At 46.4% G+C, this 19,076-nt stretch overlaps 1 protein-coding gene across 1 annotated transcript in view; it reads left to right on the forward strand.

The window, feature by feature from the left end:
• OTOGL (otogelin like) overlaps positions 1 to 19,076 on the forward strand; it is a 1,067,300-nt gene that overhangs the window by 195,864 nt on the left and 852,360 nt on the right. Inside the window, exon 14 of the mRNA XM_078649280.1 lies at positions 5,868 to 5,991. Within this exon, the coding sequence (XP_078505406.1) occupies positions 5,868 to 5,991 (124 nt within the window). The remainder of the gene's footprint in view (positions 1 to 5,867; positions 5,992 to 19,076) is intronic.

The following is a 19,076-nucleotide window of genomic DNA, read 5'->3' on the forward strand; positions in this document are numbered from 1 at the left end:
ATCAGCAGTGCAAATAATAATGTTGTTGTCCTCCGCTAGAGATTTGAGGGCTTGTTTTTGTTGGTAAGTGAGGTTCTGAGGGGAACAGTTCTTGAACCATCTCTTATGACGAAACTTCATCAAATTGTTGATGACATTGTCATGAGAAGTATCAATATTATCATGTGGCAATACTGGGTAAAACGTGGGGGTAGGCTAAAAGTAGTATTTGCTGTAGAATCATACATGATATTTAACTCATCCAAAAGGTTCTCAACACTTGTTTCACATCCCCTTTGTCAGTTTCTGTTTGTAACTCATGTAATGTCACCATTGTGTCAATTTCACCAATTTTAAGATTCAGTTCCAGTATGCTTTTGGAAACCCCTCTATACTGATCTGTTTTTGTTTTTAAGGTAATGCCATTTTTTCAATTAGAGTTCCTGATAAATCTATAGAGGTCAATACGATTCTCAGTGTAATTAAATGTGGCAGGTGGGCAGAAGGACAGTCCTAAGCAAAAAGCTCTTTTCACTATTTCATTTAGTTGTCTATCCAATAAGTTAATGATTGTTTTATTCACTGTATCAATATCCATCATGCTGCTTCCTTTGAGATTTTGGTGTTGGTTCCCATGCGCACCTTTCCTCTGCCTCTTTTCCCACCTCTGTCTGAGTCTTTCTCTCCTCTTCCGGCTCCTCCTTGCCTTCTTCCTCTTCCAAGTCTCCTCTGGCCCCTGGTTTTTGAGGTAGGAGTTCCCTTCGTTGTTTAACGACCCTGGCGTAAAAGTGGGAACTCATTTTAAAAAGTGTCTGGTTTGCACCCTAATTCACTACCTGATACGTAACTGCCCGATGTACCGGAGGTATCAGTCTCATTACCACTCATTGTCGCATTCTCTGATATCGAGCTCTCAGAGATTCTTGTTTGGAATCCAAGACCTGAAGTTTGGGATTTGAATACGTAATCACATTTCTTACTGAAAAACAGGATCTTGCTGCTCTCATAGTCCTCGCAATCTCTGTGTAATTTCCACTGTTTTTTGGTCTTGCTTTCTCCCTAGTGGTTTTTAATCGATCCTTCATTGCTTTCAATGCTTTTGTAATTTCTCCGTGCCCAGACTCCTTTCCAGATCCTCTTTGATTGATTTGATCTCCTGGATCAATGCCTCTCTATCAATCCAAAGCGATACAAAAGGGGATGATGGACGGAGCATTTGAGCAAATCAAACACTCACCTCCAGTCAACTGATCTGGGTTTAATCCATCCCCATTCTTTAGCTCACTCATTCACCCCAGTTCAGACATGGCCATATGCAAATCAGTCTGACCCTGTGCCTCATGGGAACAGTCCAGCCCGAACTGCCAAGCCAGGTCTTCCCTGGACCAGAAACAAGCATCCTGGGACCGGTTTCGGATTCATAATCCTCATCAGCCAGGCTATCTTTAATCCAGTGGCCAAGTGAGCAAGGGACTCACGTCTGAGCATACCCTGCCAACTAAGGGTGAACAAAGCGATACAAAAGGGGATGATAGACGGAGCGTTTGAGCAAATCAAACACTCACCCCCAGTCAACTGATCTGGGTTTAATCCATCACCATTCTTTAGCTCACTCAGCCACCCCAGTTCAGACATGACCATATGCAAATCACTCTGACCCTGTGCCTCACGGGAACAGTCCAACCCGAACTGCCAAGCCATGTCTTCCCTTGACCGGAAACAAGCATCCTGGGACCGGTTTCGGTTACGATGGATTAAACCCAGATCTGTGACTGGGGATGAATGTTCTGCCATTGTGCAACATTCCGTCCATCAATTGTTGTTTTTGCATTTGTCACCCCGAGTGGGACGGGTATGCTCAGACGTGAGTCCCGTGCTCTCCAGGCCACAGGAATCAAGCTATCCTGGCTGATGACCGCTGACAGCCAGAAACCGGTCCTAGGATGCTTGATTCCGGTCCAGGGAAGACATGGCTTGGCAGTTCGGGCTGGACTGTTCCCATGAGGCACAGGGTCAAGACTGATTTGCATATGGACATTTCTGAACTGGGGTGGTGTGGTGAGCAAAATAACGATGGATTAAACCCAGATCTGTAACTGGAGGTGAATGTTCTGCCATTGTGCAACATTCCGTCCATCAATTGTTGTTTTTGCATTTGCCACCCCGAGTGGAACGGGTATGCTCAGACGTGAGTTCCGTGCTCTCCAGGCCACTGGAATCAAGCTATCCTGGCTGATGACGGCTGATAGCCAGAAACCGGTCCTAGGATGCTTGATTCGGTCCAGGGCATACATGGCTTGGCAGTTCGGGCTGGACTGTTCCCATGAGGCACAGGGTCAAGGCTGATTTGCATATGGCCATTTCTGAACTGGGGTGGTCTGGTGAGCAAAATAACAATGGATTAAACCCAGATCGGTGACTGGGGTGAATGTTCTGCCATTGTGCAACATTCCGACAATCAATTTTCGTTTTTGCATTTGTCACCCTGAGTGGGACGGGTATGCTCAGACGCGAGTCCCGTGCTCTCCAGGCCACTGGAATCAAGCTATCCTGACTGATGACGGCTGATAGCCAGAAACCTGTCCTAGGGTGCTTGATTCCGGTCCAGGGAAGACATGGCTTGGCAGTTCGGGCTGGACTGTTCCCATGAGGCACAGGGTCAAGACTGATTTGCATATGGCCATGTCTGAACTGGGGTGGTCTGGTGAGCAAAATAACGATGGATTAAATCCAGATCTGTGACTGGGGGTGAATGTTCTGCCATTGTGCAACATTCCGTACATCAATTGTTGTTTTTGCATTTGTCACCCCGAGTGGGACGGGTATGCTCAGACGTGAGTCCCGTGCTCTCCAGGCCACTGAAATCAAGCTATCCTGGCTAATGACGACTGATAGCCAGAAACCGGTCCTAGGATGCTTGATTCCGGTCCAGGGAAGACATGGCTTGGCAGTTCGGGCTGGACTGTTCCCATGAGGCACAGGGTCAAGACTGATTTGCATATGACCATGTCTGAAATGGGGTGGTCTGGTGAGCAAAATAACGATGGATTAAACCCAGATCTGTGACTGGGGGTGAATGTTCTGCCATTGTGCAACATTCCGTCCATCAATTGTTGTTTTTGCATTTGTCACCCCGAGTAGGACGGGTATGCTCAGACATGAGTCCCGTGTTCTCCAGGCCACTGGAATCAAGCTATCCTGGCTGATGACGGCTGATAGCCAGAAACCGGTCTTAGGATGCTTGATTCCGGTCCAGGGAAGACATGGCTTGGCAGTTCGGGCTGGACTGTTCCCATGAGGCACAGGGTCAAGACTGATTTGCATATGGCCATGTCTGAACTGGGGTGGTCTGGTGAGCAAAATAACGATGGATTAAACCCAGATCTGTGACTGGGGGGGAATGTTCTGCCATTGTGCATTGTGCAGGTATTTACAAATGATTTACAGGCAGGTTCTCACCCTGGAAATGTAAGCACACTTAATTGTTGAGAAGGCCGGAGGTAATCATCTGTTACAACAGAAAAGAGTGTTATAACAAGTTAGAAGATGAAGTTTGTGTTTTCAGTGGTAGACTTTAAAACGAAAACAATGCAAAAGATTGCATAGTAGATACTTTTAAAAAAATAGGACCAATATTTCTGAAGCATCATTAAGAAAGCCAATGTTCATGTGTTTCATTACTTTTTCAACAAAAAATAATTGGAAATCCAATAACATGTCTTTATGGATTCAGAAAAATAACCAGTGCATGCACAAGGGTAAATAGCAAATAGTACTGTGTCTTTGTGACAGGTTAAGGCATCCAAACAGTAAACACTTCCTAAACAAAAATCGCATAAACCAGCAAATAAAATGCCATGTCAACAAAGTAATACATCAAACAACACAGTGAATTACAAGCTACATGTTTCATCGGCACTCAATCGAATTGATTGCTTGGTGCCCCATCTTCAAAACTGAATAGACCACATATAGGACAGTTTTACCATTCATGAACCGCTGTGCCTTAATGAACAGTACAACAAAACAATGGCAGACCAGGAACATCTCATAAAAATCGATGGCTAAAGGGGGCTGACCCTAAGCCCTGCCTATCTCTGTATTTGTTATTGTACTTTTTGGGATGATGGATAACGTAAGGTCTACAGATGATTAGAACTGTCTGTCACCACAAGAACATTTACATTCAATTAATGCATGCGGAATTCTAGATATTTTAAAGCTCTTCATACAGACATCAGTAAGTATTTCGGTACTTTAAATACTAGGGGCCAGATGTAGGACGCCTAATTCTGGTCGGTAACGGCCGAAATTACAGATTTTCGGCCGTTACCGACCGGAATTAGGCCTTTGAGATGTAGGTGGCCAAATTGTAGGATTCGGTAATTTACCGAATCGGTAACTTAAGGAATAGGTAAATTACCGAATTCTTAGCATACCGATTCGGTAGATTACCGAATCCTTAATGTAGAGAGCACTCAAGTGAGTGCTTTTTACATTTAAGGATTCGTTATTTACCAACAACTATTAGTTGGTGGTAAATTCCGAATACCTTTTAAAAAGCAATTATGTGCTTTTTATTCAGTTCCATGTCGGAGACATACATGCCCTTAGGGTATGTATGTCTGCCACATGTGCACCCATGCACTATACATGGGTGCAACAGGGTGTCAATGTGTCACCCTGCCACCCTTGTAGGTCTACCCCCTATTACCGATTCGGTATTTACCGAATCGGTAATTCTCATTCATTCCTATGGGCCTCCAGGCTTATAGGAATGAATGGGGAAGACCGATTCGATAAATACCGAATCGGTATTTACCGAATTTTACCAATTCGGTAAAATTTACCGAATCATTAGCTACATATCATTTACCGATTCTAAAATACAGAATCGGTACAATTCGGTATTTTAGAATCGGTAAATGATATTTACCTACATCTGGCCCTAGATTTCTATCACTAACCCTGGAAAATTTCAAACAATAAGAAAAAGGTAGAGTAACTACAGGTCCAAGGGCCCGATGTAGGTGGCTAATTACCGGTCGGTAAACCTGAAATTCAGTAAATTTGAGCCATTTCCGATGTAGGTGATTCAGTAAATACAGAATCGATATTTACCGATTCTGTATTTACCGAATCATTATTTACCAATTCGGTATTTACCGAATCGGTAATAGTGAATGGCTTCCCATTCATTCCTATGCGCCTCCAGGCCCATAGGACTGAAGGGGAATTACCGAATCGGTAAATACCAATTCTTAAATACCAAATCTTACCGATTCGGTAAAATTTACCGATTTTTTTCCTACATAGCATTTACCGATACTAAAATACCAAATCGGTAAAATTCGGTATTTTGGGGGCCATATGTAGATCACCTACATATGGCCCCAACTTATCAACATTTTTTATGGACTGGGTGTGATTCAGTATGTATCTGAACAATATGACCTTAGTGACGTTAAGAAAGAAATACTACAGTAGTTTGTGATTAACTAGTCTTTTTCCACAGTGTGAATAGAGGAGAGGCTAATGCTGTAGTACTATCTTTTTTTGGAGCCAAGGTTCATACTGAACACTTATGCTCAGTTCTGCTTGCTCACATAGGTCATCCATGTTAGGAAAGTAAATTCAAATGATTCCAATTTTGCATTCTCATGATGTTGATGTTTTAGCAGTGTATGGTATTACTATGTTTCCCTGGATTCACGGAATCACTGTGAATTAGATCAGTTGTAAGTGTCTTCTTAAAGTGTGTAGGGCTAACCCTTTTAGAGGAAAAATAAGATTACAAAAATATTTAATTTGAATTCCAATGTGTAATACACTCATTTCAGCAGTTATTGTCTCACTAACATGTTTACTTTATATGCTTTTCATTCCAGAATTTGGACCGCAGTTGCATCCAGTCCATAACGCTAGTACTCGAAGATGACCTGAATAAACAAGCAACGATTATGAGGGGCGGTGAAGTACAGTTTGGCCCAAATCAGGGTGTCGGCCTTCTCGGTAAGAAGTACACCACAATTCAACACAACACGAATGTATGCACACACTTAGGCATGGGTTCTAAAGAACAGTGGCATTATGTCACTACTTTTCAATTGGAATTCACTGAACAAACATGAGGGAAGAGCCAATCACAGAACTTTGCATGAGGGACCTGAATTCTTCATCCTTCAGGTAGAATGCAGTCTAACACAAGTGCAGTGCTTGCTTACTGTTTGATAGAGTAATGGTGTTTTGCGTTTGTGTGTTCTTACTATTCCCTACTGAACAACGCTGACATTCAGCCTAAAACAGAAACAAGAAAATAAATATTCGAGAGGCCTCTGTTAGATTTCCTATCTTATTTAGAGCAAGTGATTAGTGTTCAAATACATAATACTAGCTGCCTATGTGCACTTGTTTTGACAAATGGAATTGCATTCTGAAAAGGGTATTGTACTGTTACCAGCATTTTTGAAAGTTCAGTAATATTGTCCTTCCCTGTTTCAATAATTCAATTGGTTCACTATCAGCCATGTCACTTTCTCCACCATTTCCCACAGAACAGGATGTCGTTGATATGAAAGGGATGGGGGGGATTGGATTCACTTATGGAAAGGGGTAGATCAGGGTGCCGGTAATGTTGAGTGGACAGTTGAATGAGTTGGAAAACTTAGTCTTTGATGCAGCTGTTATCGTGTTTGAAGCTCCTACTTTAAGTTACACCAAGATGAGCTTGCAATAATGCAAGATGTTATCTGCATATAAATAACTTATGTTGAGCTATTGACACAATTATTTCAGAGGATGGTGACTGTTGCAAATGGATTACGCTCATTGAGCTCTTCCAGATGTTTTTGGCCAGATTTGTTTGCTTTTTGATTAGTCGGTTTTGGACTTTTTACTGTGGGTTAGTCTCATTACTTGTGTCTCACCCTCTGTAATCACATTGTAAATGGACTGTGCATGTTTACAGCCTGTGTCCACGTTTTAAGGTAAGGCTGCTGCTACCCAGCGAGGGTAATAGACACTTGACTGGTTACACATGAACCTGTGTGTGCATGTGTGTGTCCACTTGTGCAGGCTGTGTGTGTGACCCCGTCTTGCGCAACCCAGTAACTGCGCACAGGTAGCCTGGTAAAAGAGGGATTCTACAAAGTTAAATGTTGACCTGGGATAAGCCTCATAATGTGAGTGAGCACTCATAGGTAAGGTCAGTAGGGTTTACTGTTTTATCTGCATTGTCACTGCATTATACACATGTGGGAACTACCTTAAGATGCAGTTTTGCTTTCTATAGGCCTACAAAGTCCAGTAATTTGTAAAACCCGGGTGAAACATGTCCACCAAGATTAAATATGCAAGTCCCAAGAGTCTTCATGTAGACCTTATCGGTCATTCAGATTTCTCATATTTCTCTGCTTCAGCTCAGGATCAGATTCCAGGCCTTTTGTCACCTTGCTGGGCCAAGTTAATTACTCTATTGTCCAGCAGAGGGAACAAACTCCTCCCCACACAAAAAGAGGAATTGCTGTCGGCTTTGCATCTGTTAATTAGCTGTCACACTGTACCAGGCTGGTACAGCCCTGGTCCGCTGAACAAAGGAGGGAGCCCAGACCTCTCGAGTCCTACACAGGAGGGGGCTCCTCTTTAAAGTTTTGGAGGGAAAGACCCTGGCAGTGATGTCAGCTAAGGGCGAAGCTGAAGACCCCAGAGGAGATGTGAACAGAGACCACTTAATGGCACCATCATGGCGTGTCCCAGAAAGCTCTGCAGGAGGACTGGGACAGGGGTGATGTGTCGCCCTGGATTGACCAGGGGTGCCTGGCATCTAGAACTTTACACCTCTATTTAAAAACTCTTGCACAAGGGAGAGAAAGAGTTGGAGACTGGAATTAGTTGGCACAATCTTTTGGGTGCTAAATGCTCAGAAGGGGACATGTGTTAAGCCTCCTCCCCAGGACTCTCCATGGCCCTTGAACCCCATCCGCCTGGTTGGTTATTCAGAAATGGGGGCCTATGACCCCCAAACTGTGGGCTCCCAACACTGAAAAGAGGAAGAGGGAGCGCTGTTGCACCCTCCAATGGCAACCACCTCTGCTTCCCATGCCCTTGTCTGTGGGAGCGGGGCAGACACAACTACACCCTGCCCACACGGAGCAGGCAGGGAGAATAAGATTACTCGCTACCGTGCTACCGCATCAGCAGAGACAAAGCTGGCGGGACAGGGAACTACCTAGGCAAGCACAGGAGTGGTGTCCCTGTGCTACACTAATGTGGGATTGGCCCTGGGGTGTCCTGGGTTGGGCCAGTCACCCTCATTTAAAAAAAACAAAAAAACTAAAGCTACGCGGCTCTCCCATACTCAGTGACAGAGATGCTCATAAAATATTCACTGCTCCTCTGGAGCAGTAGAGTTTTATTTGCATGTTTTCCTGCCTTTTGTGGTTCTCCCGAGGAAATCAGGGGCATCACCACTATTTTTAAGGAACTGCTTGGTAGCTACAGGGGAGTAGCAGGCCCAATTTAATTAACTGTGGAAAACTGACCCTATGTTACTGGGGTCATAACATCTATGACCCCCCAGACTAATTCACCATTATTTCAAGCATTTCTCTGGCTGGAACCTTTGTTCGTCAGTCTGGGAGTGCAGTGATCTCTAGTGGTTGGTTCCATGGCTGCATGTTGTGTGGCTTGAATGTATTAAAGAAGGACACAAACGCATGTTATGTTCTTTTTAAATGCTTTATTGACAAAATAATGCTAATAGTGGTTTTTGACAAACATGGCAATGCTTTATGGACAATATTACATGCATTTATAATGATATAATGGTGGGTTATTTATAACATGTGAATTATTGGTCTTTTAATGTGATGCTCCTTGGGCCCACCAACCCCTACCCCCACCAACTATTCAACCTCGGAACCATCCCAATCAGTACTGAACTCACTAGCATCATCAACACTGTCCTCTCCACGGCAGCCTTCCTCGACTATTGGAAACATGCAGAAGTCAAACGCCTCCCAAAGAAACCCTCAGCTGACCCCAGCCATCTAAAAAATTATTGACGCATTTCCCTGCTCCCTTACCTGGCCAAAGTACTTGAGAAAGCCATCAACCGACAACTTATTGAACACCTGGAACAAAACCACCTAATTGACGCCTCACAGTCAGCTTTCTGTGCCAACCACTGAGAGCATGCTGATTGCTACAGCATCAACATCAACTCTCTCCTCAGAGAAATGGTGGCCCTGATCCTCTTCAACCTCTCTGCTGCGTTCGATATGTCTTCCACCACACCTTCATCAATAGACTGTACAGCATTGTCATACAGCAAAACGCCCTCAAGTGGATCACCTATTTCCTTACAGGTCACCCAGAGCGTCCGGAGTCCCCGTGTCACCGCCAAACCCAAGGACATCATATGTGGCGTAGACCAAGGATCTTCCCTCAGCCCCATCCTGTTCAACACCAACACGACCCCCCTCGTTGATGTCATCATATCTCGCTGACTCAACATAATTGCCTATGCAGACAACACTTAACTAATCCTCTCACTCACTGAGGACCCCTGCAATGCCAAAACCAACTTCTGCCACGCCACGCCATGCCATGACCAACATAGCCAACTGGATGAAAGACAACTGCCTCAAACTCAACTCCGACAAGACAGACGTACTGATGTTCAGGAAGAGGAACCTCATTTGGGAACAGAGCTGGTGGCCAGCAGAAATCGGACTACCTCCTACAGACCATGCATGCAACCGAGGCATCATCCTCAACCGCAAACTACCCATGAAACAACAAATCAACGCAGTCACCTCCTCCTTCTTCCACACCAGTGCTTAATTTGTAAAAATATAAGAGTCAGGTGTATTAAGGAGGCCCACTTAAGAAAGCTGGGGGACTTAGAGGGATCTAAATAGCATATATTTTGAATGGCCCTAAAATGAACAAAAAAATGCTAACGGTAGCCGAATCTTACCTGGCAAAATTATGCGGGATTGCGCCGCATAGATGACCTTGGTTCGGCCAATATGTATCAGAAGAAAGATCTGCATCTTATATCCGTATACCGAAGGCCAAATAATTCAAACCGGAACACTTGAGAGAGTGGCTGGAGAAGAAGGACAAGGTTCTGGATAAACTGGACCTGTATAAATATCACAGACGATGGAAATATGGCTGCCATCTTGAGAGGAAGAACTATGTCAAAAATGTGCATATCGATAATCTCCGGTTCAACTAGCGAATCTTAGAATTAAGAATTAGAAAAAATAAGAAGAAGCAAGAGAATAAGTATGAAGGGGACAGCTAATAACTAAAGGAAAAGATTTGATAAAACAATACGTCAAGAAAGGCAAAGATAAATATGTATGAGGAAACTACATGGAGAAGAGTACCATCTAGTGGAGAAGCAAAACATTAATTAACAAAATGAAAGGACGGGGACTGAGGAAAAAATACACTTAAAGGACACCAATGGGCAAATCAAATGAGAATTAAAACAACACCACACAATGTAAAGGGAAGCATCTAATGAAAAAAATATATAACAATAAGATAAAAGATAAAAGAATTCTGAGGCAGAAAGCCAAATGGGATAGTAATGTTATGGCATTTTCCCATGGGAGAAGTTCATTGAGGCCAGAGGTAGATGTTTGTAAGATAAAAATCACCAACACCTCTCTTTTTTTAACTCAGGTCCCCAATGTTTTTCTTTTTTAAGTGCAGCCAAAACATCAGCAGGAGCATCTCGTACATAACAGGTTTGCCATCATTATCATTGATTATTGCCACCAAGAATACAGAGAATACATTATAGCAGTTTCTCTTCCTATACTTCTCCCTCTCATCCCAACATAGCACTGGACATGGCCTGTTCACTCTATACATTCTTAGGGTCTAAGGTATTTTGCCCACCCACCGTAAGCCCTGCGTATTGGGATGTATCATGTTTATCCCAGCCTGTACTCTCTCCAGGCTTTAGTATCTTAACCACGGCTGCCAAATTTTCCTGAATTTCTTAGTACACACTCTGGCCGTATTGTAGAAAATAGAAACCTTCTCAGGGGTCCCACTGATACTTAGTCCTTTTAAACCTTACAAAGAAGAATTTGGCACAGAAGCTGAAATATAAAACAACATCTTTATTAACCTCAAATGAGTGAGACTACGTTACACAGAAGCCTTAGCAACTGAATGAGGCAGTCTGCCTTGGTGCTTTGGTTCTGCCCCTTATATACCCTCTATCCTGCCCCAGGCATGTAAGGGAGTTGCAACAATTACAATCCTAAACAAATGGAAAATCTGGAGGGTCAGCAGGTGAGTAGCCTTTGGGGCTTTAGCGGGATATGGGCAAAACATTATAATTACATAGTTCACAGAGGTTAATCTGATTTAGATGGCACTGCAGGGCATAGCATGATTACATGTCAAACAAAGGTTAATCTGATAAGCACAGGCAACTGTGAGGACGATAAACATCTGGGAAACTCCATGTAGCATGGGCTGATCAATCAGTGTCAGGCCAAAGCATGAACAGTGTGTCCGTGCAGGAATACAACAGGTCAAAAGTTTGAGCTCCAGAGTGTTTGTGATACAGGGAGAAAGCCAGTTACAAGGACACAGCACACAATGGTGGAAAAAATGGCAGAGTGAGTGGCAAGACAATAAACACACTTTTCCACAGTATATATTGTTTTCTCGGCCCCCATGTATAAGTCCATGCTGGCCCGAATACTGCCATAGTGGCAGGTCTGCTCTTCCCCAGTTCTTAGCGATGTCTCGTTTTGCAACTATGAGTCCTAGGTTACTCAGTAGAAGTTTATATCTGGCTATGTCAATGTCTGTGGGGATGTCTAGAAGGATGTATTTTGGATCCATTGGAATCTGTGTTTCTAATATGTTATTTAGTTCCTTTACTATTTGTGACCAGTATTTATATATTAGTTGGCATTCCCACAGGGTATGTACGTGGGTACCACGGTCTGTTTTGCAGTTCAGACAATCAGGTGTTTCTGCCCAGCCCATTGTATGGAGTCGCACTCAATCGTAATACACCCTGTGTTAGAACTTTGAACTTTATTAATCGTAGCCTGGGCTTAATCACTACCTCCCTTGGGGGCATCAATGCAGCCTCCCAATCGATGTCTTCTAGCGGGCCTGTGGTTTCCACCCACTTACTCCTGAGGGCTAGCAGTCTATTGGGAATATTATTTGTTAATGTTTTGTATGTCCAGGAGACTGCCTTTGAGGGTATCTCATCCTGTAGCAGTCGTCCTTCTAGTGTGCGTACTCTTGGATGTCTGTAATTTCAGGTTTGTCTTCTCCAGGTAAGGAGGCCATCAATGTTGCTGACTTTGGGGTATCAGATCTTTTCCAAAACTATCCATTTGAGATCTTTCTCAGTATGCCTTTTCTAAGACCAATGTTCCACTAGTAGGGCTCCAACTCTATTGTTCGTGATGGCTGATTTATGCTCACTAAATCGGACCCTAGGTTCTTGACTGGTTTCCCCCACATAGCCAAGGTTACAGGGGCATTGAATCAGGTATACAATGTTGACTGTCCTGCAGTTAGTAATTTCCATAAGTGTAAATTGCCTCTGCCCCCAAATCAGAATATTGATAATGAAGGCATGGCAATTACCTCACTTGTGGTAACCCATAATGGGGGTAGCTCATCTGATAGATTTCTGGATATACCTCCTCTCTTCATTATAGGTTACTTTCACTAAGGAATTTCTATGGTTCCTGTTATGTCTAAAAGCGAAAACTGGTTTAGAGAGTTTGGGGATTGGTCTCCGGTGTTAAGAATGTGCCACTGCGACCCAATGATTTGTCTGATTTTATTATTGAGGTTTGAATGCCGTATAAAACAACCAACTTGTAGTCATCATTCTTAGGTTTTTCCTGGAAAAGGGTATCTCTATTGAAATACTTGGCTCTTTTATACGAGGAGCTCAGGCTATCCTCTAGTAAGGAACTTATGTTTAAGTTGTTCAGCATGGTAGTCATAATCCTTGATATTGGAGCAGTTTCTGCGTAAACGTAGAAACCTTGACAAAGCAAATGGGTCTGCTTTATGTAAAGTGATACCCCTTAGATTGTGATGTGCCATCTGGTAATATGGAATTTTCAGAATCATGAACGCTAGAGGATAAATGTGATTTCAGAATGGCGCTGATAGTATTTCTATCTGCCTGATGTATATATTAGTAGATTAATGCTTAGTATTTAGTAGCGTGTATGTAATAAATGTACTTATCCTTTTTCAAAGAAAAAGCACTGACTGGACAATCATTTAATGAGTGCTATTATTGAGTGTCAATGAATGGTGAATAGAAGCCCACACCACTGCTCCTGATTATGCCTTTAAAGGCTCTGCTTTGCTACCCTGAGAGAGTCAAGTACTACAATGTGGTGCTTGGTTCACATTAAGGGGAAAATGTAGACGTATTTCTTGCACGTGCCTCACTTCCTGCCCAACTAATAACCACATTTCTTACAGTAACAAGCAAGTTAGTGTGAACTTTTTTCAACTACAAAAGCATTGTCAGAGACCATATTTTACTTTCAAACCCCTAAACCTGCCTTGAGTTAGAATAGTAAATAAACATGGTCATACAAGTGGTGAGAAATGGGCTTGATTGGATTCAGAAATTAAAAATGTCGACAGATTTATTTCAAATCTTTTTTATTTTCAAACGTCAGATCAGATTGTCACACAGCGTTGAGCCTACAACCCATGCAGGGCCGGCCGCGTTGCTTGAAAGCACAGTAATAGCTGCAGAAAGCCATTCATTCAGTCCTATTTGTACACAGCGCTTTGCCTACAAACTCTTGGGGCCGGCCGCGTTGTTTAGTCTCATGTTCAGGCATTCAGTCTGTGTAAGTACTAGCCCGACCCCTAGGGTCGAGTACGAACTGGGAACCATTGTAACAGGAACAGACGGACCGTTGAGGTCCAAACTCCCATCAGCAGGCGGAGTAAAGATGATAGGCCAGGAAAGACAGAAGGAATAAGTAAAGAGTGGGAAAGGAAAAGAAGAAGGGGAAGAGAAAAGAGGAAGGGGGCATCTGGAGGGGTAGTGTGCGTCCCAGGAAGAGGACTATGGGACAGTGTGCCCGTCCCCGTGCTCCTGGAAGCTAGGGCTGAGTGCTCTCGGGTGCCTATGACAGCAGTCTATCGGGGTCAGGGGGTGCCACAGAATCCTTGTAGAGTCGCAGCGCCCGAAGCTTAGCAGGCATATGACGTGCATGTTCTACAGTACATAAGTATCAAACCAAGGGTTGCCAGACAGCCTTAAAGCGCGTTTCCCGGGCTTGCAACCGAGCTGTAAAGAGTTCCATTGTAATAACATGCCATAGGCGCACGAACCAGGCTGCGATTGGAGGAGCCTCGGGTTTTTTCCAATAAAGGGCTATGAGCTGTCTGGCCGCTCCCAACATTTGAAGCACCAGAATCCAATCGCTCCGGGTCAATGCCCTTAGGCCCGCAGGTTTTATACCCAGCAAAAGTGTGCTTGTGGCTTCAGGCAGAGGGAACTCCAAGACCCCCCTGATGTGACGTAGAACCTCCTTCCAGAAGAGGGTCAGCAACAGACACGCCCAACAAATATGGATAAAATCCCCAGTCGCAGACCAGCACCGCCAACACATCGGAGAGGAAGTAGGGAACATCTTGCACAGGCGCTGGGGCATATAATACCACTGGGTCATGATCTTGTAGGCATTCTCCTGCTGCGGGATGCTACAATACACTTTGGGAATGTCCTGCCACAGGCGGCGCCATTGTGCCGGGTTGATGTCCGTGCCTGATATTGTCTGCCAGCGTTGTTGGTATGGATGGGTGGGAGGCGTCTTTGGATGTTGTAGGATGTGGTAGATCTGCGAGATCAAACCCTTCAAATCAGCAAAGGAACGGGCCAGCCGCTCTAACGGGGTAAAGGCGTGCGTAGCCGCCCGATATGTTTCACATTCGGCCACCCAATGCCTCAGCTGGGCGTATTGCATTCCCGCTTCAGGGTTGACCCGAAACTCCTCTCTACAGTGGGCAAAGGACTTGATGGAGCCCCCCTCAAACAGATCCGTAAGAACTCTACAGTTTCCTTGCATCCACTTACCGAAGGCACTCGTGCGATAAGCTGGTGGGAAGGACGGGTTCCCCTCAATCGGAGTATGCGGCGAAGGGAAGGTCGTGAGGCCCCTGCGGACCACTATCCTATCCCAGATTTCCAGGACCGTTTTCATGGGCATCGCCATATAAGCGCTCCGAGAACGTGCCACCTTATGGTGCCACGGGAGATCCCAGATGGTACGTCCAGTCACTGCCCGATCCATGTGCAGCCACCCCTTCTCACTCTCAGTGACTCCCCACTCCACAATGAAGCGGAGGTGTTCTGCCCAATAATAGTCCACAAGATTAGGGCAGGCCAACCCCCCCTATCTCGTGGTGCCATCAGGAGGGTCTGGGAGAACCGAGGCCTCTTTCCCCCCAAATAAATTTGGTAAGGTTGTGCTGGAGGCCACGTATATATTGCAGCGGGATGGGCATAGGAAGACACTGAAAAAGGTATAGAATTTTGGGGAGAATAGACATCCTAATGGCATTAAGCCTGCCCAGCCATGATGGCACGAGCGGCTTCCATCTCCGCAGATCTTCAAGAACCGAACGCCTACATTCCCGCCAGTTGACTTGTGTCCAGCCATCTAGAGAGGAGGTTAATTGGAGGCCAAGGTAGCGGATATGTTGGGCTGCCCAGCGGTATGGGACAAGCTGTTCCAGAGGGGGTATTTCGTCCGTCGGGATTGTGAGGTTAAGGCTTACTATAATTGACCTGAGGCCCGTTCAAAAAGGCACAGCACTGAGTGCAGCTCCGGGAGGGATTCCCGAGGGTTCATAAGCGTAACAAGAAGGTCGTCTGCAAACAGCGCCACCTTATTCTCGCGACCGCCTATGGGAATACCATGTATTTTCGGGTTCTGCCTGATCCTGTCCAATAAAGGCTCTATCGGAAGGGCAAATAATAGGGGTGAGAGCGGGCGGCCCTGTCTGGCACCCCTAGAGATGGGAAACGGCACAGTGAGTTGCCCATTGACTCGGATCCTGGCCTGCGGAGCAAGGTACGACGCCATGATTCTGGTGATCATCTTCTGACCTATCCCCAATTTATGCAGGCCCGCTCACAGGAAATGCCAGTCCACCCGTTTCAAGGCCTTTTCCGCATCCAGCGATAAAAGGCAGGCCGGTATCTTCCAATGGTGTGCTTTGCCCACCAGGTGGGTGATTCTACGCAAGTTGTTCGCACCCTGCCGGTTGTGGATGAAGACAACCTGGTCCGGGTCTACTAAGCCCGGCATGTGGGTATCCAAGCGTCTCGCCAACAGTTTGGTGTATACTTTAAAATCGGTGTTGAGCAGGGCGATCGGGCGGTATGACGCACATAGTGTAGGATCTTTTCCGGGTTTCAGAATCAAAGCTATCTCCGCCATACCCATATCAGGGGACGGTCCAACCTTGTCTGTGAAAGAGTTGTATAGTCTGAGAAGATGGGGCCGTAGCTGAGCCTGGAACATGCGATAGAAAGATAGGGGGAGACCATCTGGTCCCGGGGTTTTCCCCAGGGGGAGCTCCCGCATGGCTACCGTTATCTCCACTGGGGAGATATTGTCCTCTAGGGACTTCGCATAGTGCGGATGTGGTGGCGTCCCCGCATAGTTTCCCAGTACCTCCTCTATTACCTCCTGAGGCGGTACCTCCTCTCGATATAGCTCTGAGTAGTAAGCCCTAAAAGCCTCACACTTACCCCTCTCCGACGTAGCCCTTGTCCCATCCGGCAACTGGACATTGGCGATATGTGCCTTGGCCGCACGTGCCCTCAGCCGCCCCGCCAACAGCCTCCCAACCTTGTCTCCTCCTTCAAAATATCTCTGCTTCAATGCCAGTAGGGATTTCTCCGCCCTATTAGTGCGTAGGAGTCTGAGTTGTCCTCTGAGGTTGGCCAGTTGCCTCCTCGACTTAAGGGAAGAATGGTCCTGGTCCCGCAGTTCAGCTTTCTTGATATCCCCCACCAGTCTGTCCTCCAGCAAGCGAGCCTCGCGCGCCCGTGCGATTGAGAGTGACGTAATATGTCTCTGTATCGTGGCCTTGAAGGCATCCCATACCACTGGAAAGGGCGTCTCCGGCAAGTCGTTGCTAACAAAGTAGGAGTCAATGGCATCTCTAATGTTTTCTATGTCTGCCGCATCACGGAGGATACCCGGCGGCAGGCGCCACTTCGTTTCCCGGGCGGGGCAAGCGGCCGGGTCCTGCAGGAGCAACTCAACATGGGCGTGATCAGAGAGCGAGATATCAGACATAACAACCCCAAGGGTGTCTCGAGAGAGGGTGTGGGAGATAAAAAGATAATCGATCCGGGAGTATGAGCGGTGCGCATGTGAGTAGAACGAGTAGTCCCTTTGATCTGGGGAGTGGTAGCGCCAGGCATCCAGCAGCCCTAAGTCTTCAATCTGCTTGCGCAGTGCTGAGGACATGGCCCCTGCCCCACTAAAGGAGCCCTCACTGCAGTCCACATCTGGGTTCCAAACTAAATTAAAGTCCCCCCCCACGAATTAACGAGGGGTCTCCTCGCGGCACCTGTGCTCGTATAAGGTCTCGAAGGTAGCGGTCTTGCGACTGATATGGGGCATAGATATTACACAGGGTGTAGCAACGCCGTCCAACCTCTACAGTCACTCGGAGGAAGTGTCCATCCCCATCTCCGAAAGGGTCGGGTCCCCCCCCGCCTGATGCCAGCTCTGCACAATATTGCCACCCCCGCTGTCTTGGTATCTGCTTAAGCCCAGAACAGAAGAGGGTACTTAGGATGTGCCATGCGCTTGGTCTCCGCCTGCAATAGATGCGTCTCTTGCAAGTATATAATTTCAGGGCTTTGCTAAAGGAGGTAATGCCACACCTGCCTCCGCTTGTTAGGGAAATTGAGGCCCTTGACGTTGAGTGTTAAGACCTTCAGAGGGCTAGGCAAGCTTGTCGTCATGGTAGGGACAAAACAGGGGCCACCCACACCTCCCCGCCGCGCGCCATTAGTGCCCTATAGACGCAGGGAGCACCCATCAGTACCATCCCCATGGTATGCCACGGTGCAAGTTCCCCCCACCAGGTGCCCTTAGAGAGAAGGAGGAAGATAGAGCAATAGGCCAGTAGGAAACTAGAAAAGGGGGAACAGATCGAGAAAAAGAAAAGCAGCCAAACAGCCACACATCTCTGAACAACAATGTCGGCCAACAGGGCCATAGTTCACTGTCCCAAGTACAGGGCATCCTACACCCAAGGGTTCGGACGCTCTCTGGGATGTCACTCCCGTAGGGACAGTTGGGGCGGGTCTGCGGGATCACAAAGGTCTAACTTCTGGGATCTCCCGCCACCCCCATCCCCCAACCAGGAGCCGGGGAGGAATATGAAGCCCCATGTGGAACACCTCCCAGCAGGGGGAAATGCATGCAAGCAGGGGGCACCCAGCTTGCTAACTAGTTGATGGCCCCCCCACAGGTCATGGCGTCAAGGGACGTGATATCGGCTCCTCCCGGTCCCCCTCCAGAGATCTGATGTGTGCAAGGATGTCCTGCTTGACCTGGGAGGTCGACCGCCCGTCCAGAGGGGGCGTGCGGCTGTGGAGCTTTACAGTGGTCCAGGACGACTGGGCTGGCATCCTCTCTTGTCTTCGCGAGCGGGACGGGCTCTCGGGCGGCGATGTCGGCAGATGAAGGAGCTGCGCCGCTTCTGTGTAGGTTCGCACCACTTTCCGTTTAGACTCCTACTGGAAAATGAGGGCGAACGGGTGGCCCCATTGGTAGGATATGCCTAGAGTTCGTAACTTTTCAGTCACAGGTTTGAAGACTCGCCGTCTCTTCAGAGTGTTGGGTGCCAGATCCTGAAATATTTGAATTCTGTGTCCCTTATAGCAAAGGTAAGGTTTGTCACGTGCCGCTCTCCATATAGCTTCCTTCTCTGTAAAGAAGTGGACCCGTGTCAGGATGTCCGGAAGGAGGCCGGGCCTCCCCGTGGGCCCGGAAACATCGTGAGCTCGGTCCAAAGCCAGC

This window comes from Lissotriton helveticus, chromosome 1_1 (genome assembly GCF_964261635.1).
Source record: "Lissotriton helveticus chromosome 1_1, aLisHel1.1, whole genome shotgun sequence".
In the NCBI taxonomy this organism is placed as follows: Eukaryota; Metazoa; Chordata; class Amphibia; order Caudata; family Salamandridae; genus Lissotriton; species Lissotriton helveticus.